This window comes from Polypterus senegalus, chromosome 2, assembly GCF_016835505.1.
Source record: "Polypterus senegalus isolate Bchr_013 chromosome 2, ASM1683550v1, whole genome shotgun sequence".
Classification (NCBI taxonomy): domain Eukaryota; kingdom Metazoa; phylum Chordata; class Cladistia; order Polypteriformes; family Polypteridae; genus Polypterus; species Polypterus senegalus.
The window spans coordinates 171,345,009-171,371,021 of record NC_053155.1 but is presented as its reverse complement, the minus strand read 5'-3'; the positions used below and the strand labels follow the sequence as shown (position 1 = coordinate 171,371,021).

General features: G+C 36.4%; 1 protein-coding gene across 1 annotated transcript in view; it reads right to left on the bottom strand.

Annotated features, from left to right (window-relative positions):
* The window catches only part of si:ch1073-15f19.2 (basal cell adhesion molecule), a 74,332-nt gene that overhangs the window by 22,221 nt on the left and 26,098 nt on the right, over positions 1 to 26,013 (bottom strand). Inside the window, exons 5-11 of the mRNA XM_039744944.1 lie at positions 17,428 to 17,492; positions 13,226 to 13,313; positions 11,402 to 11,572; positions 8,110 to 8,234; positions 7,616 to 7,760; positions 6,378 to 6,493; positions 2,260 to 2,401 (exon numbers count right to left, since the gene is read on the bottom strand). Coding sequence (XP_039600878.1) covers positions 2,260 to 2,401; positions 6,378 to 6,493; positions 7,616 to 7,760; positions 8,110 to 8,234; positions 11,402 to 11,572; positions 13,226 to 13,313; positions 17,428 to 17,492 — 852 coding nt within the window. The remainder of the gene's footprint in view (positions 1 to 2,259; positions 2,402 to 6,377; positions 6,494 to 7,615; positions 7,761 to 8,109; positions 8,235 to 11,401; positions 11,573 to 13,225; positions 13,314 to 17,427; positions 17,493 to 26,013) is intronic.

The following is a 26,013-nucleotide window of genomic DNA, read 5'->3' as shown; positions in this document are numbered from 1 at the left end:
ACTTTCGCTCCTCTCAAAATGCTCAGCAGGAGCGACCACAATCAACTGCCCTGGGTGTTGGATAAACACCTCACTAGGGCCCACAGTCCAACTGCACTCAAGCCTGCTCTCGCTTGCTCGCTCATTCTGCTTCGATCTCTCTCTCTCTCTCTCTCACACCGGCTTTCTCCTCACTGCTTCCTCCCAGCAACCTCCGTCTTTTCCTTTCTTTTCATTCTCTCCCCTTAACCGCCTCGCACTTATATTTAATTAAGAGGACGTGGCAGTCGTGGCCAACCAGTAGCCCCAAGAACAATCACGGACGTGGACGATTTCTCACCTGTACACTAGGTGAGAAATGCCCACACCATGAATAATCCCAGGACCCTCTTCAGCCACACAACTACCACGCCCCCTTGCTAAGCTGCGAGCGCGATGATTATTTACTTAAAAGTGGCCCTTTTTACATGAGCTGTGGACCCACTACACCACACTGAGTATTTTGTTTTCTGCACTCGCTTTGCTCCCTCATGAGATGTTGATGCCCTCTTGCCTTTGTTGACATTTGTTTACATTTCGTAACTCACGCTCGGATTAGATGCCGAGTCAATGAGTCTAACATTCCTCTAAGCAGAGAGAGAATGCCTGTAACGTAATGGTGAGTTTTGTCGCCATTAACAGCTGATTGTCACCCTTTACCCCTGGATGTTGACTTTTGTCAGGTAATACACATCACGGTCTGTGATGCAGTATTCGCTCCATAAGATGTACAGACATTTCTACCCTTCTATTGGAGAAAAAAAGTGTGTCTTATGGAGTGAAAATACTATATATATATATATGTATATATATATTGTCACACACGTGCAAATAGGGGGAGTAAGTGTGGACCAAGTAAAGGTAATTCCACGCCAGGCCAGGGGAGGGTGGGGTGCATTAAACCGCCTAGAAGAAAGTCACTTCCAGTTCCGGCGCCCAGAAGATTGTCACTTCCGGTCTCGGCTCCCAGACTACTGTCAGAGAAACACCACTTCCGGTCAACCTATATCACTTCCTGTCGACTTACATCACTTCCTGTCTGACCATTTAAAACCGCCATCTTTTCAAACCTTCACGAGTTCTGTTTTGGACTCCGTACTGTCAACATCATTGACTAAACTTACAAAAGAATCCTTTGCAGCTAGGAATATTATACGGGTGGATGCCCCAACCTTTTCTACATGTTGCTTCTTTTTACAATATATATATATGTATGTTTTTTTTTTTGTTTTTTTTTGCAGCTTGTTATTTCATCCACCAGTTCATAGCAGAATACAGTCCTGAGGTTTATTCAGGCTTAGCATCATTACACTACACCCGAAGCGTGACTTGGGTTTAACCATATTTGCATAGAATTTTGAATGTGAGTCATGCTCAGGATTAACACCAAAGAGATTAATAAACTTGCAAACCTTTCTGAAAACATGTTTTCACTTTGTCATTACAGGTTATTGAGTGTAGATTAATGGGCAAAAATGGAAAGTTTATTCATTTAAAATTAATTTTACAGCACAATAAAATGTGCAGAAACTGAAGGGGTCTGAATACTTTCTGAATCTACTCTAGAAACTAAACAAAACAGAAACATTACGATATTAACAAATTCTTTAAAATAAAGAAAAAAATGTAAACCTAAATCAGAGAAAAAAAACCCTGGTCAAATGTAATTTAACACATTCAAAACGCAAGCAGAACAAATTTTGGCTAATAGTAGATATAAATAAAAGCTCCATCACTCAGATATGTTTCTCTTGGAATGCAGGTGGAGCTATGGCAGTTGGTTTTCTGAATATTAGAATATTATTTTAACAGATAAACCATGGAAAACACAGCAAAATGGGCCACTGCCTGCTTTGTCCTACAGGTACAAACATTTTAACTGAAGTAACAGATGGATCTTTGGAATGTGGGAGAAAGCCCAGGTAATGCAAAAAATAAAAAATATAACAACACAAAAACTTCTGTTAAGCTATGAGATAACAAATGTAACTGTTATGCCACTATACTATAACTTCTATGAATCCACAATGCTTAAAAGGAGGTTAATACAAAACATGCTGACTTCATTTTAGATAATCGTACTCACAGACTACAAAACCAGGAGAATATTTACTTAATGATATGATTGCCTTTTCATGATTTGCACCCAATTAATACATGACAACATGTCTGTGCTTGCCTATTGCCTGAAAAAGCATACTTTTTTTGTAAAAGGAAACATTTTGTAAGATAGTATCATACCTTCATCTAAGAGAACCATAATCTGCTTTTGACGTTTCAATCTGCTTCCTGGAATTTCAGCTATTACTGTGTATCTTCCAACTCTCAGTTTTGTTATATTTGTAAGAATTAGACTGCTGGAGTTGGAAATTATAGATGCACCCTTCAAAACAAGGAAGTAAATAAACATTAAAAGGTCAAATCATCATTAGCATTCCCACAATTTCACTTATGTCTCAAAAATGGTGTCTTTATTGATAGATAGATAGATAGATAGATAGATAGATAGATAGATAGATAGATAGATAGATAGATAGATAGATAGATAGATAGATAGATAGATAGATAGATAGATTTATTACTTTATTACTTTATTAATCCCAAGGGGAAATTCACATAATCCAGCAGCAGTATACTGATACAAAGAAACAATATTAAATTAAATAGTAATAAAAATGAAAAAAATAAAAATAAAATTAATGTTAGCATTTAGTCCCCCAGGTGGAATTGAAGAGTCGCATAGTATGGGGGAGGAACGATCTCCTCAGTCTGTCAGTGGAGCAAGACAGTGACAAAAGTCTGTCACTGAAGCTACTCCTCTGCCTTGAGATGACACTGTTCAGTGGATGCAGTGGATTCTTCATGATTGACAGAAGTTTGTTTAATGCCCGTCGCTCTGCCACAGATGTTAAACTGTCCAACTTTAATCCTACAATAGAGCCTGCCTTCTTAACAAGTTTGTCCAGGCGTGAGGCGTCTTTCATCTTTATGCTGCTACCCCAGCACACCACCGCGTAGAAGAGGGCACTCGCCACAACCGTCTGGTAGAACATCTGCAGCATCTTACTGCAGATGTTGAAGGATGCCAACCTTCTCAGAAAGTATAGTCTGCTCTGACCTTTCTTACATAGAGCATCAGTATTGGCAGTCTAGTCCAATTTGTCATCCAGCTGCACTCCCAGATATTTATAGATCTGCACCCTCTGCACACAGTCACCTCTGATGATCACAGGGTCTATGAGGGGCCTGGGCCTCCTAAAATTCACCACCAGCTCCTTGGTCTTGATGGTGTTAAGGTGTAAGTGGTTTGAGTCACACCATTTAACAAAGTCTTTGATTAACTTTCTGTACTCCTCCTCCTGCCCACTCCTGATGCAGCCCACAATAGCAGTGTCATCAGCGAACTTTTGCACGTGGCAGGACTCCGAGTCATATTGGAAGTCTGATGTATATAGATTGAACAGGACCGGAGAAAGTACAGTCCCCTGCGGCGCCCCTGTATTGCTGAACACAATGTCAGACCTGCAGTTCCCAAGACAAGTTCCAATAAAACTTATTGTTTAAGAAAAATCAAAACATTTCAGCTACCATCCTACTCCATGGGAAAATAAAATGAAAGAAGTAAATAAATCAAATTAGATGGCCTATAGAACACTATGTTATGATATATTTATATAAAAAGTTGGTAATTCTCACAATCCTTTATCTGAATTTCAACATTAGTTTATAAGTCAATTAGCTCAATAAAACAATGCTCTACCTGTATATTTTTAAAATTGACATACTATAAACATGTTCAAAGAAAATCAAAGCATTAAAGCCAAACTAACTGTGATCATTATTTTATATTGAGTAACAAGTTCTTTTATGAAAGCATAGCAAAATGTTATTGTGCAGTGTAAATTTAAATGACTAAATGCAGGTCTACTTGCAATTCCTAGAATAATTAAAGTACTGTAAAAGACAGAGGCCTTGAGCTGCAGGGCTCCCAAACTGAGTAATGTTTGATGTTGTCAGCATTTAAATCAAGGCAGAAGACTGTTGAGCTTTTTGGATTCAGTTTTCCTTTCTATAGCCGTGTTTTCCCAACCACTCTTTGTTCCAACCTCTTTTTTTTATTACAGTTACACATAGTGTATATTTGCTCACAGAGTATTTTAGTAAATCCATAAACTCTGTTATTGTTTTAAATATGCTGTTTGGTGAGTGTTGTGTAGATTTAGTAGACTTATGCAAGGTTTTCACAATTGTCCTGCCCATAACTATCCTTGATTTGTGAAATGTTTGGAAAGAATATTGTGATAAATGAAAATTTGGTAGATTTTTAAATATAATTCCCTCCATCCATCCTCTTCCACTTATCTGAGACCGGGTCGCGGGGGCAGCAGCTTGAGCAGAGATGCCCAGATTTCCCTCTCCCCGGCCACTTCTTCTAGCCCTTCTGGGGGAATCCCGAGGTGTTCCCAGGCCAGTTGGGAGACATAGTCCCTCCAGCGTGTCCTGGGTCTTCCCCAGGGCCTCCTCCCGGTTGGACGTGCCCGGAACACCTCACCAGGGAGGTGCTCAGGAGGCATCCTGATCAGATGCCCGAACCATCTTATCTGACTCCTCTCAATGTGGAGGAGCAACGGCTCTACTCTAAGCCCCTCCTGGATGACTTAGCTTCTCACCCTATCTTTAAGGGAAAGCCCAGACACCGTGCGGAGGAAACTCATTTCAGCCACTTGTATTCGCGATCTCGTTCCTTCGGTCACTACCCATAGCTCATGACCATAGGTGAGGATAGGAACATAGATCAACTGGTAAACTGATAGCTTTTCTTTACGGCTCAGCTCCTTTTTCACCATGACAGACCGATGCAGAGCCCGCATCACTGTGGACGCCACACAGATCCACCTGTCAATCTCACGCTCCATTATTCCCTCACTCATGAACAAGACCCCGAGATACTTGAACTCCTCCACTTGGGGCAGGATCTCGCTCCAAACCCTGAGAGGGCACTCCACCCTTTTCCTGCTGAGGACCATGGTCTTGGATTTGGAGGTGCTGATTCTCATCCCAGCCGCTTCACACTCAGCTGTGATCCGATCCATAGAGAGCTGAAGATCACGGCCTGATGAAGCAAACAGGACAACATCATCTGCAAAAAGCAGTGACCCAATCCTGAGTCCACCAAACCGGACCTCCTCCATGCCCTGGCTGTGCCTAGAAATTCTGTCCATAAAAGTTATGAACAGAATCGGTTTCAAAGGGCAGACCTGGTGGAGTCCAACTCTCACTGGAAATGGGTTTGACTTACTGCCGGCAATGCGGACCAAGCTCTGACACCGGTTGTACAGTGACAGAACAGCCCTTATCAGGGGTTCTGGTGCCCCATACTCTCGGAGTACCCCCACAGGATTCCCCAAGGGACACGGTTGAATGCCTTTTCAATGGGATTTGTAGCTACAATAGTAAAATCTTAGTATGTACTAAAAATATTTTGAAGAATGCTTTGACAAATGTTTTCAAAAGGAGGCAAAATAATACTGCAGCAGACAGGATAATAGAAAAAAGTTAAGGAAATGCACACAGTGATTACAAATCAACCAAGAAATGCAACATGAAAAGTAAGGGCCACATGAAACTCAATTAAAATGTTGAAAATGTTACCAAGGAATTCCAAAATACTCTATTCAATAGAACCATTAAAAAACATTAAAGAACTAGTGCAAGCTTACAAGATAGAATTTGAACTGAAGGGGGAAAGGAAATAAAAAAGTGTGGATGTTTTCTTTTCTTTAAATAAACAAGCACTTTAATCAAAAAGAAAGTCCAAATGAGTTGATTTAATTGTTACATTTTTAAGATATGAAATCATGATTATTCCCTTTATGCAAGTCTGATAGTATATCCTATTGTAGTTTTACCTCCTTGAAGTTAAGAGAAGGGCACAGTACATTCAGCACTTTACAGGAGGTTAACAAATAAATTCAAGCCACAATTACATAATACTGCCAGCATCTGTTCACCTCACTTTATTACATATGCAGATATAAAAGCCTCTTGCACTGAGGGGAGCTATTTCTCTTCCTGTAAAAATGGCTTTTCACTAAAGTTAAACCATGCCATATACATTCAAGTCTTTTTTTTTTTTTTGCATATGTAGAATTTCCCATAATATTAAATGCTTATTATGTGTGAACTCTATAAATTATGTTATACTATATTATTATTTATGATTCAAAGTCTCAATTGATTCTTTAGTTTTTTACATTACTTAACAGGATAAAGTCAGTTAAATGTTTACTGACAGTGGAAAAAAGTAAACCAATGTAGTATGACAAATGAGGTATAAACAGTAAAGGAAATTAAATTACCTTAATCCAAGTATAAACTGGGGATTTTGAAGCATTTGATAGGCAGCTGATATTTAAATCATGAAATTCCTCAACTTTTATGAGATGAGAATGACTGCACTCAATGTCATCCAAATCTGTTAATAAAGTATGAGAAATATTTAATGATAAACAGTTTAACTATTTAACAAAAACCAATCATTTTAGGTAATCTCAATATAGATTATGCCTCACATGAAAGTCCATAGATTAACAAGACTAAAAAAAAAAATTAAACTTATGATAACTTTAAGAATGATGTACCTTTTTTAAAGAGGATTCTGTGAAATGATTTGGGAGCACATTAGAATACCCTCCCACCACATATTAATTTATTATACTAGCATATAATGTTTTAATTTTAGGCAGCACCCTAACACACTACTGCCTGTCACTCCTACTGGATCTAAATGGGATTTTTCTCTGGATACGCTGGTTTTCCTCTCATTTATCAAAGGCATATTAGTTAGGTTGATTGAGGAATATCAGTCCTATATGAGAATTTATTTCGTGTGTGAATATACCTTGAAATGGGTTGTTGCCTTGCCCATATTGTTTACTACCTTACACCCACATAGATTCTGGCCCTGGTGATCTTTAAACAGAGTTAAATAATCTGATGTTGGATGGATATTTTACTTTATGTTATGAAACCTGTTTTAAGGATACAGAACCTGGTGTGTATTTTAACAACATCAGGCATAAGGTAGGAGCGATGCTGGGATGGGGCATCAGTCCATTATAGGACCTACTTATACTCAAACTAACCCTAGGTATCAATCAGTCTAACATGCACATCTTTTAGATGTGGGAAAGAAAGCGTACTACCCAGAGGTAAACCTAATTATATCCAGGAGAACATGAAGCTCCACACAAAAAGAGACCATCCTGGGATTTAAATCCAGCCACCAGCAACAGTAATATAGCAGCAGTGTGACTCCCATTGTTAACTGTTTTTTTCTTTTATTTATAAAACAAAATATTTTATACATAGGATATCCAGCAAAAAGTGGAATATTCAAGCTTCACATAAATAGATGGCCAGTCTTGTATTATATCAGGAACAAAAGCCCCAAGAGGCAGCAACGCTATTTTCTTTTCTATGCTATCCGCATGTAAATTCAAATAACATAGATGTATATAATATGAAATATTCCTGCTGTAATAATGATATGTTAATATGATTATGTTTGCTTTAAATATTTCACTACAGTACTTACAGTTGACAAATATTTCAATGTTCTCTTCTTTAAATGAATCAAAATCTGACCATTGAGGGCTGCAGCTATAAACACCACTCTGTGATCTTCTGATTTTTTGCAAAATCACTTCATTGCTGGTACCATTGTGAATAGCTGTTTTTTGCTAAACGGGAAAACAAAAACAATGAATGCACCCAGCCAGGTATCTCTTCTCCCCCAGCCCCTTCCTTACTTGAGCCAACTGCTCAAAATGGGACATCAGACTTTTACATGGTACCATCCCACTCTTACTCAAAATCAGCAGTCATCTTGGAATGTTTTAGATTAGTGAAGGGGAAACTGGAGACCCCAAAGGAAATGTCATAGCCAAACAGGCAAATTGCACACAAAAGGCACACCATTAAGGAGTCAAACAGACTCCAAGTACTGATCTCTGCCCCTGTGCCTCATGTAATAAGTATAGGTAGTTGGATATAAATCTGAACATTTTCATAATTTCCTTTTTGACTTACTTTACCAGCCAGAAACATATATTTGTCTGCTGGAACACTGCTCATGCAAAGAATGATTACATCATCTCCCTCCGCTATGAACTGTTTTTCCTGCATTATATTAATGGAAATATTGTGAGCAGGATCTAAAGAAAAGAAAAAAGAAAAAAATCTTCACTATATATGCACTTCATATTTGTAAGTATAAAAATCATTTCCACCTTGCTAATTTTTATTACCATATGAATACTGTAATGATTTTGAAGAACTGAAGTGTGTGCTTTTTCATTCAAGTTTTGAATAACCTGTATAGCACATAGACTCGCAAACACTAATGCACAACCTGCAAAACAAACTTAACATGATGACACTATAAAACTGAGTGTCAGGCATAGCCCACTTCAGTACCATTAAGGTGCAAATTTGAAACCAATGTAAGTAGGTTGTCAGCTTATTACAGAGTTCACTAACATGCAAAAGAAAGCAGAAGAGGTGTTTGAAGTCTTTGTGCACTTACTAAGTGTTTCCCCTTTCCCAAGTTAATAAAATATATCATAACCTATGATTGAAGAGTCAATGCATCGCTGGTGTTATACTGAATCAAGGTGGTGAAATAGAAGCCAATTTCTCATTTGAAGGTTTTCACATTACTGTTTGAAGTACATTCCCATCCTCAAGTACATTAACAAGCACTGGGAAACAAAACTGTAAGAATGAAACAGCAAGTACCAAGAAGAGGATCCTGCTTACAGCTGGGCTGACTGACTTTGAGGGTTAATGGAGCTAACCAATATGAAGAACCTAGAAGTGGAACCATTATATTTGAGTGTTGCACAAAGGTGATACAAACACGGTGAGGCTTCCACTTTGCCCCACAAAACAAAACAGGAGCTACTAAGAAAAGAGGTCACTCCAGGCAGCCAGATACCCAAACTCCACAGGCAAATCTCATCCTGCACAGGTTTAAAAACATCCCTCTGACTTTAGAAAGTTCTAAAATACTTTAAAATGTCTTTCAAAATATACAAAAAGCTTTTAAAGGGAGAGAAACTCTCTAACCTCTAGCTTGTAGTACTAGGGTGTTGTACCGTGTTAGCCATTATGAATGCAGAGAAGAGCCAAGCAAAATTACACCTTTTATTGGCTAACTAAAAAGATTACAATATGCAAGCTTTCGAGGCAACTCAGGTCCCTTCTTCAGGCAAGATGTAATCTAACCTCTAGCTTGAAAGACCAAAATATGTTTATAAATAAGGAACATTAAAATAAACAAAAAAATTATATTAAATAGGAAAAGGACAAAAAAGATTTGCCTTAAATGACAATCCAAGATGAAAAAGACCAAAATCACAAGAGAATACTAAAAATCTAAAAAACAGAAACATAAGAATACAGAACTAGAAAATCGATACTTACAATAAATGAACATTTCCAGAGTAAATCAAAAAAACAGTGCTCAATGTAAAGGCTGAAGGTGGTTTCAGCAGCAATAGTGATATCAGGGTGGCCCATAGTCTGGCCATTTAGTTAGGATACTCCCTGTGTGCCTTCCGCGAGAGAAAAGCAGGGTCAGATACAGAGTACTATATTTCTTGGCTTGTCTATAAATCTCTGAGAATTTCCCGGGAGAAGCTTCAACTCTTAATGTGGTTATGAAGCTTTGATGTAACCAACCCAGTCTGTTGTTTTCTTGTCATTTTCCAAGAAAATTAGATTAAGATTTATTGTTTACTATCAAGGGAATGCATTTTTCTGAGGCTACCTGACATTTATTTCATGATACTGCACCAAGGATTATTTGAGCTCAGTAGCACTAGATGTGCAGACAGTGCAGACACGTGTAGTGAAAATATCACATGGTTGAATGACACAGAGAACAGAAATTCCTAAACAGAGCAGTGATGCTTTAAAAAATGTATAAACATTCCAAATAAAAGATAAATACACAAATAATAATTAGATATAAACATATATTAAGTACCAGACTGAAAATGTAAACAATGAAACAGTAAAGTTGAAAATGTGTACCTTTGACGGAGCTGTAAGCTGCTCTGCTATGTCTGTGTGCCATTCATAAAGTTTTGCTGACTTTTCAGTCCTACTCCTTTCCATTTATTTCAGAACCATACCTTTATTAGACTTTTAAACATTTGGTTTTGGAGTTTCTTCAGAAAATTCAATAACTTTCGAATTACAATCTGCAGTCTCTGTATATCTGAACTCTATGTAACCCTTAATCAGCTTGGTCTTACTGAGGATAAAGCAGCCAACTCAGCATGTTGCCACTTAGGTCCTTGATCAGAAGAAGCACATTAGTAGAAAAGTACAGTGAAGTGTCATCTTAATTCAGAGAAAACATTTTCTTTTATAGAAACAAAACTTTAAGGACAGTAAACAGTGGAACATCTACAGTATATGCTCCTCTGTTGCTTCTGAATAACATATAACACATAGGTAGGTAATCATTATTTTTCTTCTACCCTGAACTAAATTTTATTTTCTTTAACTATTTTGTGCACTGCATTCCTCTAAAGCAAGAAGTCCTTGATGGACATAATGGCAGATATATCTACCACAGTTAGCTTGGAAATGTTCCTTATGGGGACAGCAGAGGAACAAAATCTGGAAGATGTCTAATGAAGTACATTTTTTATTTGGAGAGTTTATAAGGTAGCTTGTATTGTTGCCTCACAGGTCAAGGGGAAATTTATGTTGATAGTCTCATGGGTAAGATTCCTCCTACATTAAACTATCCTGTGTCATTCATCTATCTCAAAAGTTAGACTGCTAATTTTCTCACTAAAAAGACATTTATTTCTTAACATTGTCTCACTTCACGTATTAAAAATGGAAATTATTCCACAGTAAGTATGGCTGCTAAACAACAGTGCCTCCTGATGTTCTCAGTGTACGGCTTCATTTGGAGTCTTGGATCTGGATTTTACCTAAATTAATCTTTAATTGGTCTAAGACACCTTATAGTGCACTGTTTTTTTTTTAAGTAGGAATTATGACCATGACAACATCTTTTAATTAAAAGATTACCAACACTGTTTTCATGGCTAATAGTTATTTGAAATCATAGCCTATAAAGGTCAGTCAGAAGCTAGGCCTGGAAGGCAAGCCAGTGCATTATAGGACACACCCATGCAAATACCAATCCATTTAGAGTCACCAGTCAACCTAACAACATGATGTTAACTTCTGTATTCCACACACCTTTGTAGATCTGTATCATGTACCCAAAATCCAAGTACAAAGCTACTTGAACCTTTGTTATTAAAACAGACATTTCTTGTGATTAGATACTTACGTGCAGAGACATTAACAGTGTCTGAGCCAATTCTAACTGTTTCATTGCTGGGCTCTGTATAAAGTCCTTCACACTTCAGTGAGTGATGATTGAGTGAGTCATTGATATTCAGAAATAACTGAGATTTCAGTTGATGAAGTCCTTTGTCATATGTGGATGTTACCAAATATCCTTAAAGGAAAAAAAAAAGTGTTACTTGAAAAATATCTATTAAATTTCAAAAACATTACCGCTGGAAAATAACAGCTTTAGAGATATACAGTGTTTGATAGTAATTTGCTCTGACTTACTTTACACAATAATCAACGATTAAAATTTATAGCCCCTCATTATCCTTTTGGAGACATAAGTTTAACTTTGTGTCAAACAGCTGTTGCCTTTTATTATATTATCTTTAAAAAAAAACAAACTGTCATAATACAGTATAAAATGAATATGAAGACAAGCCACAATAACATTGTGTATTATAGTTTCTTTTTGAAGCAGGCTTCTCAGCCATCAAAAACCACATATGCTATACAAAAAAAAACTATTCTGGTTAGATTTGTCACAATAATATTATTTTACATTTCAAACTTTTTAAAACCACACTTAAGGCCAAATAAACTGTTATCAAATAAATTATGTTAGATAGTATTAGGATTGTCATTCTACACTCCTTTTTGAATTTTGGAAAAAGCTCAGAGGAAGAGCCAATGTGCCGATAATACATTTACTATTCTTGATCTTGAGCTTGATTGAGAACATGCTCTGTACTTCTAATGAAAAATAAAAATGGAAAGAGCTTAGTAAGGATTCACAGTTGGGTTTCTTCTGTATTTCAGTTGAGCAGGCATCCTGGGAACATTCCTCGTTTAATTGAGGTTTGCATGATCTGAGAGTGGGCAGCAAAGTGGGGCGCGGTTAAGCAGTGGTGGTGCTTCTACCTCACAAAAAGAAGTCAGGGGTTCTAGTCACAAATGTTCCTTTGCAAGTTCTCTCCATGGCAGCGTGGGTTCTCCTGATGCTCTGACTTCCATCCACAGTCTGAAGACATTCTGGTTAGGTGAGTTGGCAGTGCTAAACTGATCCTAAAATGGGTTTGGGTGTGTTTGTTTGTCTGTGATGGGAAAAAAATGGATGATCTGAGAGCAATGCAAGTATGACCACACTGCTTTGTTAAATAGGCCTTTAAACAAATTTCCGGAATGATCATAGCTGTAGTAAGTACTCAGTTAAATGTTTAGTTTACACCAAAAATATGTGAAATATTTAATATACTTTAGAACACAAAAACGTAGTGCGTGAACTTGTTTAAATGATTTTTTTTCAAGTATACTTGAAGCTAATTAAGTTTTCCTTTTGCCTTGATCTTGAGGACTGGCGGTTGAAAATAATTCCAAAATGCTTTGGCATTTTTTAGTAATTATTTATGTTACAGGCTGATGTGTTGTGTTATGGTTTGCATACTATATGGTGGCAGCAGTGGATGGTGGTGTTTCCGAACTGATGCTTTGAGGATGACACTCTGCTTAGAAAATTCATAGGAAGGAAAAGGTATTTTTGAATGAATACAAGAGAACTGTTTTGCTGAACAGAATCCACATTACAAATACAACCAGATGGACAACATAACTAATTTACCTATGTTAAAAAAATAAAATGGGTTGAACTTGATATGGTCCTTAATTTTTCAGCCCAGTCTGCTTTTATAGATCAAAAATCTGAACTAATCTTGTGAACTTCAAAAAGGTTTATTTTCCAGATAATACTATGCATATCTTTATAGGAAGTAATCAATATTTTGCATATTTAATGTAATATATCTTTCGATAAAAGCAATACCATCATATGTGGCATCAAGAAGTTGTCTGTCAAAGTACCACTTGACTTTTGGTTCAGGAGAAGCATTTCGAATGAGACAAGTTGAATTCTAAAAAGAGCAGAAACAGAAAAATACAAATTAGTTAATAGTTTTCACAGTTATAAACTATAAATGCTTATTGGTCAATGTTTTTGACTATGTAAATAGTTGTTTGGGTGGTAAAGTGATCTCAAAGAGGAAAGTAGGCTGTTAAAGACAGACAAAACCCAAATGCAAAAAGTGTACCAGGAGGAAACAATTTGTTCTGTGAATATATATTTCCCTAGAAGAAAGAGCTCCAGCACAGGAGAGGCACCAGTGATATGGGAAGAAACATGTTAAGTTCTCTTAAGATGATACTAAAGGACAGATGATTTCACAGGTCCCGATATTGCCAATCTCTACAAAAGGCTGGTGGGAGAACAAGATACCTTCAGGCATATAGAGAGACATGGACAGGATAAATGGGGTCATGTTGCTCTTTTAAAGGTGAAAACTAGCAGAGCCAATTTATAAATGACCAGTCCTTTAGGTGACAGCAGAGAGTTCTTGCCTGAAAAAAATATGTCCGAGTTGCCTTTTTAAGCAAGACACACACAGGTTTCACTAGAGAGTTGGTCCTTTACTGAGAAGGGATTTTAAATGTGGTATATTTGATGGTAAAATTGAAAGGTGAGTTGGGGTAATGAATCAATGGAAGGAAAACTGCATCAAGCAATACAAAAGAACAGAGATAGAAACACTAGGGGATTTGAGAAAGGCGTGTTTTTTTTTTGGTCTTTGGTTGGTACGCAAAAGGAAGCTGAGGTTCTCATTAGATAGATTTAAAATGGCAGCGTGTCTCTTATTTTGTTCTTTGATACACACTTTGCGTTCTCCTTTAGTTAATCATTCACTAGTGTTATGATCAAGCCAGGGTCCTCCTCTTAATCATGTTTAAAGTGGGGTTTTTTGTTTTCTTTTCATTATCCTTTATTTTCTATAGATTTTACAATATTACTCAGGTACTCTATCCTAGTTACCAACTTCTCAAGGTCCTGTCCATTTGCAAAATAATGCTAAACTTATTCAACTAAAGAATCCTCATTGTACGGTTTTCAAGACCACACCATCGCCTGTAATTGCCCTATAATTTCATTTGAGAATTGACAATTTCATTTTTTTTCAGTCTTTATTTCTACTGGTTTAGTAGTTATCAGTTTCTACTGCAAGTTTAATGAAATTCATTGTATTTACCAGTAGGGTGATACTGAAGAGTTTATTGTTTTTTCACATCTTCTTCAAGCGCTAACTATTCAGTTACTCTATCAGACCATATTATAAATGCACAGAATTGTTCTCCAGTTTTCTTTTATTAAGTCCCACTTCTTACAAATTTCTATGTATTGTTCATTCAAAGTGTTTTGGTAACATAGCTACTGCAAAAATGCATCTACAGTATTACTCATTTACACTTATGAAACAAGACCTTAATATACAGTTCTTTGGGTTTTCCTAACACTTACAATGCCTCAATAAAGTGCTTATTTGTCTCTGCAATGTTACCTACTAACAAAACTTAACTTTGGAGAGGTCTGAGGTGGCTTAAATGAGACACTTTTCACATGATGTTACATATTTAGTATAAAAGACCTGTGAGCACTTCATATTAACACATACTTTTACCATCATGTCAATATGCACTGCACAGAGATGAATACCATATCTACTGATGTTTTGTGTTATGGTGATCAAAAGAAGCCTTTGTTAAGGTCTTATTACATAAGCGTAAATGAGCAATAGATGCAATTTTCCAATGCCTAAACTAAAGAGTTACCAGTGTTTTCATTATGACTTTTACTGTTGTTTTTACATTGTGTCCTTATTGTGTCAACAGTTGCCTTACAATCTGCATCACGATTATGATGCTTGAGTCTTGTGTAATATTTTCCATTGTCAAGTTCACCTCCACTATAATTTGCAAACTTTTTTACACTACAGATTGCTCATACATACATACTCAAATCTCTGACACTTTCATCCATCCATCGATTATCCAACCTGCTATATCCTAACTACAGGGTCATGGGGGTCTACTGGAGCCAATCCCAGCCAACACTGGGTGCAAGGCAGGAAACAAACCCCGGGCTGGGCGCCAGCCCACCGCAGGGCACACACACACACACACACACATCCACACCCCAAGCACACACTAGGGACAATTTAGGATCACCAATGCACCTAACCTGCATGTCTTTGGACCGTGGGAGGAAACCGGAGCACCTGGAGGAAACCCATGCAGACACGGGAGAACATGCAAACTCCACCCAGCGCTTGGGATATCCTATGGTTAAGTGTATGTTGTCATGTCCTTAATGGTACAATCTAAACACATTGCAAAACTCACTACTTTGATCATTACTAAACAGCAATTCTTCATAATTTTTATGAAAGCCACCAAATTCTCATTTACTAAACTTCGTAATTTGTGACACATTTCCTGCTGTTTCCTACCGTAATTTTAAATCAATACTGTACTAACTTTTGTCAAGTTTTACCATTCCAAAATACTCAAAAGAAACCACACCTTTTGTAAGAGCCATTTCCTAGTTATATAAGATTCATAAATGTTTTACTAAATGTTAGTGTATAATCTATGGGGGGTTCTTATAACCCCCATCAGTTCAATAGAATTGGTATATTCTAACTGTTTCTAGCTTATCCGACTAAACATTATTCTCAGTTAGTGATCAGCCTTGCCATGTGTAAGGTGTAGAAGGCACATAGTTTTAAACCGTGCCTTTTGAGCCTTGCGTACCTTGTGTGAGTGTTTTGTGTGCTAAGAAACATGTAACGCAAAGCACGTTTAAAGCGTACAGAAGAAGAAGTTAAGAATCTTTAAGTAAAGAAGCAACTAAAGTTTTACAAGAAAAGCTAAGTTTAGAGAAGTTACATTTTTCCTTTTTTTTTGCATTTTATTCTACGTGTGTAACAACTTTTTTCTTTATTCTTGTGTGGATTATTTGCTTTGAATTTTCACTAAATATTTTTAAATGAACTTTTGGAGAGATTTCTTTTGGCATGAGTTTTACCCTTGCTTAAACTTGCCTTACACTTCAGCAGCTTCACATTTTTATATTCATATTTTAGAATATCATCATTTTCTTTTCATTTAATCTTTTCTTCATCTTCTGATCAATAGCACTATGTTACTTTTCTCTATTACAATTTATTAAACAATGGTATCATGGAAATAATATATATTTCACTAAAATATTATTTAATCTATAGCAGTTTAGTTTCATTTTCATACCAACTGACCTTGGGCTCTTCACAGAGTAAGGTCAAGATAATTGTTTTAAATAAAGACACTTAATTAGGATGTTGACTTTGCTACTCTCTAAATTGTGTTAAAAGAGTTTATAAATGTAATGTTCGCCAATACGCCTGAAATCCATTTAAGGAAAAAGCACTCATATACATTAGTAATATCCCTATTCCTTTATGTTGTGTTTTATTGCAGCATACAGACTAATCAAACATGTGTAGTACTACTATTTCAGAGACAAGTGTGTATTTTATTAGGAATGCAATCACAACAGGCAAGTCAATTACCATTCAGTAACGCTGGAATAATCAGTAGTTAATTTCAGGCACATTGATGCACTCACTCACTCTGTCATACTCTCTCAGACTGTGTCAAATTATAGAGTTTGGGAGCTACAGAGTTTCACTAATCTGTAGTCACTGTTGTCGAATATCAAACAGAGTATTTTGATTACATCTGCTTACAAAATGGTTTCAAGTCAAGAATTGTTTTTCCATTTGGTGTAATATCTTTAACTACAGGGATATGATTTTGGATTCAACTTTACCTTCAGTCTGACGAAAATAACTCATTACAATATATTGAATAATTCAACCATAATACATACAATGTTGGAACATGTAAAAAATCATAGTTTTATCATATTAGCACCCAGGTATGGGGATAATGTCATGTCAAGGAGTCCCTAGCAATTCTCACCCCTAACATCCATTGCTTATCCTTGCTTTAACTGCACCTAAAATATGTTTATTTGCCATAGGCATCAACTATTTGTTTAAGAAAACAGTTAACATTCAGAAAAAATATTTAGTTTAAACACTGGAGAATTAACATGCTATAATTTGTAGAGACTGTATTTTTTTACAGTATACTTACCACTGCAACACTATGTGGCAAAATATATTGATAGAAAACATGCAGTTCTGGTTTCAGTGTCTCACCTAAAGAAAAGATGACTAAAGTAAGCTACATATGCAGAGAAAACATTGAAAATTGAATTCTAATAACAACATTAAGTTAATACAAACAACAGTATATGTGTCACATTACACAAAACTCTATTTTAGTGTATATTATTTAAAATGATAAACTTCCATTTACAAGAATAAAAAGACCATCAAATGAAACATTACAAGAGATGCTTTTAATCACAGTAACTGACTCGAAATAATCTAAGCATTTGATATAACGTTCCAATAGACAATTTTCTTCTGTTGAAATGCTTACTTGAATGAATAATTTATCATTCTGTAAACAAAACCTACGCAGTGGTGTGTTTCAGCCACCTGCTCTCCAAAGTGGTAGCTTCTGTTTCTCTCTCTTCTTTTCGTGTACCACTCCTCTAACTGCGAGACAGAAGTAACAAGCTAATTAGGAAAGCCCAGACTGCTCTTTGTCAATCAACAGCCACCACTTCAGCCAGGCAGTCTCCAGGCTAGCTATCTTAAACACTTTCTCCAGTGCTTCCCAGTCTGTCCCAAGGTTTTCATCTATTGGAATGAACTTTGATGTTGCCGTATACAATTTAAATTTCAGTAGTATTGATAGAAAGCTATACTTAGACGCCACTTAAACTGATCTGAGAATCTCTCTAATAGTTACAGATTTACTGTAATTATTGTGTATATGATTTGATTCAAAGAAAATACTTTAAAGCTCAATTGCAGACATATTTTATACTGTATGTTAAAAGCATTTTTTTAATATACATGAGGAAGTAAAGATAATATTTAAAGATATCTTTAAATATTAAGATAAGTACTAACAGTTTAAGTCTTTATGAAGTATTATATTCATTTTACATTACATTATTTACATTTTACAGTTTGCCCTTACTGCTTGTGTGATAAAATCAGGCTGATTAGATATTTTAATTCAGCTCAAAAAATAGTGTAAGATTCACCTAGTGTATGTTGATTCATGTGGCAAAACAAATTAAATGTTATTACCCAGTGTAAGAGTCTCACTTTCTATATATTTGGATATACAATATACAGTGGCGGTCCTAGCCTGTTTGGTGCCCTCGGCGGACACCCCCTCTAGCGCCCCTGCAGCGTTCTAATAAATACTTAACAAAATCAGTGCAATAAAACAAACTATTGGAAATGTAATGTCTAACAGAGACAAAATCAAATTTTACATTTATACAGCACCAAACTATTTCATTATAGTGTAAATAATTTTCACTTTAGTACCATCTCCAGTCATCAGTTCACCAGGTCACTAACAACTATATAAACCTTGTCTCTCAGAGGTGCAGTCAGTTTATTATTTCGGGTTAACTTTCCCCACCTACCACTCTCCACTACACGAGTCATTTGCATTAGTAAGTTAGCACGCAAACATATATATCCATACAAAGAAAATCTTACTAACTCAAATCATTTTATCAACATGTTTAAAATCTCATTGACGATATTTTACCGTTTTAAAGCCTGTAATGTACACTCCAATTATGGCGAATTTACTAACCTGTGATAAAGAATAGAGAGAGCACTTGCATTGAGCTGGTGTCAGCTTCACACAGGAGAATTTATTCTTCCTGTTTGCTGTACTCTGCTCTATGCTGCTCGTGCAAGGAGCACCCATCTAACGATTTCTGTAATTTTGCACAACCCAGTAAAAATTAGTTGTGACATAATGGCCTTGGAATGACAATATTATGAATGAAATGTGCTTTATTTGGAAGCACCCCGCCCCCCTCCCCTTTCGACAGGTTATGTGTGAGACTTCAGCAGAGCAACAGCAACAAACAGGCGCACCCGAGGGCCCTTGTGCTCACTTCCAGCATATATGGGTGTGATAGAATTTAGAAAACACATCGGTGCAAATTCTAAGTCTATATCATAATGTCTGGTGCTTTTGGGTTTGTTTGTTTGTTTTTATTTTGTTTTATTTTGCAAGCTAGTTATTAGATGCCGCGCCGCCCCGCCCCTCTCCTCCCTGTGCGGCAAGCAGCAGGAGCACCTCGCAAATGGAGGGTGCCCTTACTCCCCGCAAATTGGCAATATAATACCAATTGGTGCCCATGCAATCCCAAAAATGCGCTGGCATGATGTTGGTGCAACATGGATGCACGGAAAAAAAATATTTTTTTTTTTTGCCGATGTCCAAGATGCCACCCCACCATGATACCGCCCTGGGCAACGGCCCATGTCGTCTATATCAAAAACTGCCACTGACAATATATATATCATCTTATAAAATTACTTAAATATGTTCTTTATTTCTTTGTTAAGTGACTTTCGTTCCATTAACTGTGATATAAGTATTTGTCGCTCAGTAAGTTTAATTGTTTCCAATGGTATTTTTTTTAATACACCTCATTGGTGAGAGAGCATGTATATATTTTAGAGAAAACAGTAATTAACTCAGAATACATTCTGGCTTGTTTATTATTTTTGCATGAAGTCTAAAAATTATTTGTAGACTTACTATAAGTATGCCTTAGATCAGTGTTTTTCAACCTTTTCGCTGGAGTGGAACCCTTCGCGAATGGTTAACTTACTCACGGAACCTTGTGCAATTATCTACCAGTATGTCCTATATCATTAGGACTTTTTCGGCGGAACCCTTGGCTAGCACTCACGAAACCCTTGGGTTCCCAGGAACCCCAGTTGAAAAATACTGCCTTAGATCATGGGTGAGTAATATCAGTCCTGGATGGCAGCAGTGGCTGTACATTTTAGTTCTAGCCCAGTTTCCTAATTTAAAGTTTTTTATTGCTTATGAAGCATTTATTGCTCAAGCATTGTTTATATGCTTCATTTTAGCTGTCTTGTTTGCAGAGATTTCCCACCTTTAACTGATTATTTTAGTCTTAAACAGTTTACTATTTTAATTGCTCGTTTTCAGCAATATGTTGCAACTACCAACATGTGCTATCAAACCACTACAGATGATTCAGAATGCAGCACCCTGTCTTGCATTTAACCAGCCGAGATGGACACATGTCATTCCTCTCTTCAGGGGCCTCATGCATAACGCCGTGCGTAGAATTCGCACTATAACATGACGTAAGCACAAAAGCCGAAATGTGCTTACGCACAGAAATATCTAGATGCAGGAATTTGTGCGTACTCCAACTTCCACGTTCTTCCGCTCCATAAATCCCGGTCAGTGTGAAAAGTAACGCTCGTGCACGCGCCTTCTGTCCCGTCCTAACTCCTCCCAGAATTATGCCTCTATGAATATGCAAATCAATATAAATCACCCTTAAGCTCAGCCTTCTGTGAAAAGACGATTGAAAAACCAAGTGAAGGCAAGGAAAAATGTACTATTTGTTGGTTTAAACAGTGGTATAAACAACAAAAGGAAGCTGATCGCCTGACATAGTCGCACAGTGCCCAAAATAAAAAAGATGTCACATATCAAAGTCCCCGTGAAAAGCCCACCGTCTGAGTGTCATATGAAAGCTTATTAGGGTAAAGAGAAAAAAAAAGGCATACAGTAGGAAAAAAGCACGAAATGTCAACTTCAATCTCGAAATTTCCACTTTAATTACGTAGTTTATTTTATCATTAAAGTAGAACATCATAAACTTCATCTTAAAATTGTTTAATTAACCAGTTTTTCAAATCACATCGTAATTAAAGTAGTACGTTAAATGCTTTGTTTTGTATTTGATCTTCCGCTTTCTCTTTTTTCAACAGGACACAGAATCCATTACATTCGTGATATTACAGCTCTCTGAATAATTAAAATACTGAGATGTATATATGATATCTTTTTCATGATGATAGGAGTTAAAACATGTTATTAAACAGGGGAATACGGTGTGTGATTGTTTGCAACCTTCGATGAAATTATTGTAGCAGTTCTGTCTCTTTCAAATGTACTAATATCCAATTCCTGTCCTTACTTTTCTTTCTTTACATACCCAATCGCCACACAATCAGCTCTGTAATAGACGTTAACCCATCTGTAAGCTTATAACGACGATTCTGGAAAACTTTTAAGGAACATTGAAATATCTTTGTAGTACAAGTTTAATTATTCTATCCATCTATCCTTCCAGTGTCGCATCAGCCCCAGAAAAAATACAGCACAAGGTAGGATCAATCCGTGAACTAGCTAGCACTGCAGAACCGTGTCCTCACATGTTTAATTATTAACAGTACAGATTATTTAAATTAAGTTAAAGTTTTATCTCTATAATATAATCAACATATTTTGCTGCATACCATCTTAAAAATGATACTGTCATCATATGTAAATATGCACTTTATAAAGTGGCTCAGGTTGTGCAATATTATAACTGTAGTGCAAGTCTACAGTGGGGTAATTGTACTTACAAGTACAAACAGTTCTACAAGGAGCACTTGATGGACTGATTGACTGTTTCTGAACCGCGAGGTCCTTACAGGAAAGGCTTTGAAACGTTTTGCAGTGGCTGAGGCAGCTTGTGCTTGATGCTGTATAGCAATATTTCTCTTTCCGATCAGCTGCTGCTGTGATTCCCCACTCAGATACAGTGATATAAATACTCTGAGTGGTACAGTGAGAGTAATATGGAAAAAGATGATCCGCTGTGGCAACCCTTAACGGAAGTAGCTGAAAGAAGAAAAAAAAGGTGCAGAGAGTAACAACGCTAAAGCAGTTATGGTATTTGGAATATTATGGCTGTTCCCTGGACCATTATATTGTTACAAGTTAATTACAATCAGATGCATTACACTAATAAACAATATGCAGTTAGTTTCAGTGTATTTATAAAGCTGCGGCAGGAATTAGCTCTAAGAAATAAAGATAAACCACACAGTAAAAGTAGCACTGCTTTGACGCTGGGTGCCGTCAGTCTGCAAAACCAAGCGGAGAACTTGCGTAAGACATGGTATGAGGTACCGTGAAAAAGTGCGTGGCTTTACGCCAAGTGTAGGTTTTATACATCGCAATTTGAACATGGAAAAGTTCTTACACAACATTTCTGTGCATACGCACCGTTTATGCATGAGGCCCCAGGTCACTACATTGGCTCACTGTAGCAGCACTCATTATGTTCAAATCCCTGATGCTTGCCTATAAAGCAGTCAATGGGTCAGCACCTGAGTATACTGAGGCACTGGTGATGTTCTGTATGCCTGTTAACCCACTCAGGTCTGCCAGGGAACAGTGCCTGGTGATGCTGCCTCTGCGTGGCATCAAATCTCAATCCAGACTGTTTCCCTCTGTAGTTCCAAGTCGATGGATCAGGCTACACACTTCCATCCAAACTGCTGTCTCCCTCAATGTATTTACGAAGCAAATGAAGACCCATCTGTTCTGTGATTATTTGAAATTAAATAAGATCTGTTATTGACAATAACTGGTTTCTAATTAAGTAACTGAGTAACAAAAAAAAAAAAACCTGTAGCCACTGCGGCCCTCCAGGACCAATGTTGCTCATTTCTGCTTTAGATATTTCCTAAAGTGTTCTTGTAGATGCATCAGGAGAAGCATTAGATTCAACAAAGCAAATCAGTCTCTGTGGAAATAAATTTCTTACTTTTTTAATCTACTATTAATAAAGTCAAGGTATCATACAGCAAACAACGTCCCAACATAGAATCCAGTAGCATGATCAAAGACAGAGCAGAAGATCAAAAAATCAATAATCACAGACTCAAAATGAAATCCAGAGGTGAAGTAAAAACAAAGCACAGTTTCAAAAATCCAGGAAATAAAAAGGCAATAACGAAGGCAGAAACTCACAATAACTCTCTACTCCCTAGTGCGTACAATGAACCACCAGGAACTATGGGAGTTCTTGTCTTAAATAGGGTGGAGGGCCATTCCTGACAGTGATGGGCAGTGGGCCCCACTCCTTGGGGAACCCATAACACAAGAGACACGACCCTTTTTCCAACATAAACTTAAAAAATATGCATAATAAATGAAGTAAAAATGAATATAAATTATTGGCATAAAATAACACAAATAAGGGGCAACATGCCAGCTGAAACAGGAAATGGACTGATTTGCAAGTTGAAAGTTGAAATTGAAGTTTGGTTGGTGGTAACAATGGCATCATAACGGCAAGAACTGACCCAAGGAAACAGCTTATATCAATAAAAATGAGGTTGATTCATGAAAAGCAGTGATGCACTGAAGAAAGATTATTGCCTCTCCTACAGATGTGGAAATCTTCATGGATCTTATAGTTTGGGATCATTAATAAAATGAAAAATTAGGAATCCTGTCTGGAATATTATAGTTAAAGTTATGTAATACACAATGGAAACATGTCCATTTATGAGTTTTTATTTTCTGGATTAACAAATTGTATGAATTTCTTGTCATTACAATTTTGTGTGTATTGAATTTATTCTCCAAAACATTATAAACTACTGCCCTTACAAAACAAAAATGACCACAGTAGCTATAAAATAGATGGGTTAATTCATTCAAATTCTAATTCCTCTAGCCTAAATATCATAGATGAAGTGAAATACATAGAGACATCATTGTTTATTCATCATAGGTTCCTTTTTTTATATTTAAATGAAACTCTTGCAAGAAGGTTGTCTTTGACTTCAGTTTTATGTGTGGCCACATTTTTCCTTTTGATTCCCTTCCTGCCACAACAGATCACTGTAGTCATCAACTAATCAGGAGTTGTTTTTTCCAAAACCTTTGTAAGACTGAATACTTTATTTTTTCGTACTTATGATCATTTCTTAATTAGTGTTTCCCAAAACCCTTCATAACTAAAGTAGCGAACCAACCCACTCGTTAACTTAAGACCTTTTTTTTTTTTGGACTTTTGCCTGTGATTCTGTCTGAGAAAAACAGATGTCACCTTAAAAAAGATCACCAAAAACATATAACAAGAAGAAGAAGAACAATAACAGCAACAATAATAATAACAGTTTGATGTTGCATTATAAATACTGTATCAAATTGTAATATTTAGAAAATGAATGGATTGGAAAATGTAGGCTATAAGGTTAGTGCAAAAGTATCTCTTTGTAGCCTTAACACCTGTAGGCAATTTGAGTATAACGAGTTATATGAGTTATAACTAATTATGTAATCGGTCTCATTCTTTAAAGATCATCAAGGACTATTTATAAAAGATGTAGCCAAGTGGTCTGGGAGTGCACAGGATGATAAATGTTGTCCAATCCTGGAGTTTGTCAGATGGCAGACAATGGTGCGTTTGCTGGTGACTGGTTACTGGGAGACAGTGGGCATCCTTTTCCAGATATCTGCCAACTCCAGTGTTGAATTCCCAAATTGTGACTGAGGAGAGTAGTAACACAGCATACCAAAGCACATGCACTATTGCAGAATGTACTCTGGGCATGTGGAAAATGCAAGGGTTTCTATTAACCTTGAAAACCAGCACTTCTTCATTTTTGCCACCTCTAAGTAGTTTTAACTCCTCTGTTGTGAAGTATTGCTTTTTTACAATTGCTGCTCTCCAATGAGCTTTTTTTTTTTTTTACAAGCAAACCACATCATATTTTGAACCTTTTTATAGATTTTGAACAGGTTAATTTTACCTACTGTATCTGTTGAAATTGTATTTTTTTTACTTTGTGCCAATTGATTTTTCAATTACTTTCTTTTACTTTTGCACATGTCTGGTGTGACAATATAATATATATTTGACAATGAAAATATGTTGGATTGATATCACTGCTATCAACAGTCTGCTTTTCTGACATGGATGCTGGGGTGGAGCCCAGAAAAGAAGTACATTAAACTCGCTTGTTATATGTCAAATAACGAAGGGCTTTGGGAAAAAATTGCAAAAGTAATTAATTCTTTACCTATGTTGTTCGTTCTCTTGTTTGTTATTCACTAAGACTGGTCATTTTTGGGAAATTCACCCCTAAATATAAATTTTTCTGTTCTTCATCTCATTAATTACCTGATTTAGTGAAGTGAAACAGTGAATGTATGAAAATGAATTTCAGAAAATTGCACAATTATTATAGTGGGTGATTATGTTAAAAAGACCAATGCAATAATTGAGCTGAATCCACTTGAAATTTACAAGTTGTCTTCACTACTGGTTTAACCTTTAGTCTGGACTTTGTCACACATTCTCTAATCTGTTTCCTCCATGTTAGTAATAATGCTAAATACTTTCTAAATTTGTGCAGTCTTGAAAAGCTTAAATCATAAAAACATTTAAAATTTGTTTGAGCTGAACTGACTTTTTATATACTTTTATATAAGCTGTTTACTTAATAAAACACAGATAAAATGATAATTAATTACTGTATAGTGCATTGAACACTTACAGTAAATGTAAATATAATCAATGCGAATAAACTGAACTTAATAACAATTAGAAATAAGAAGTAGTTGTGCAACAAGTTTTATGTAATTTACTTGGCCTGTTAATTGTTAACATTCATTACATATACATATCTATGTATGTGTGCAGTAAATTGTTCTATGTATAAAATTAACCTCCACTTGAGATATAATGGAAGGACATGATTTACAACTACTGAGACAATAAGGTGGGGG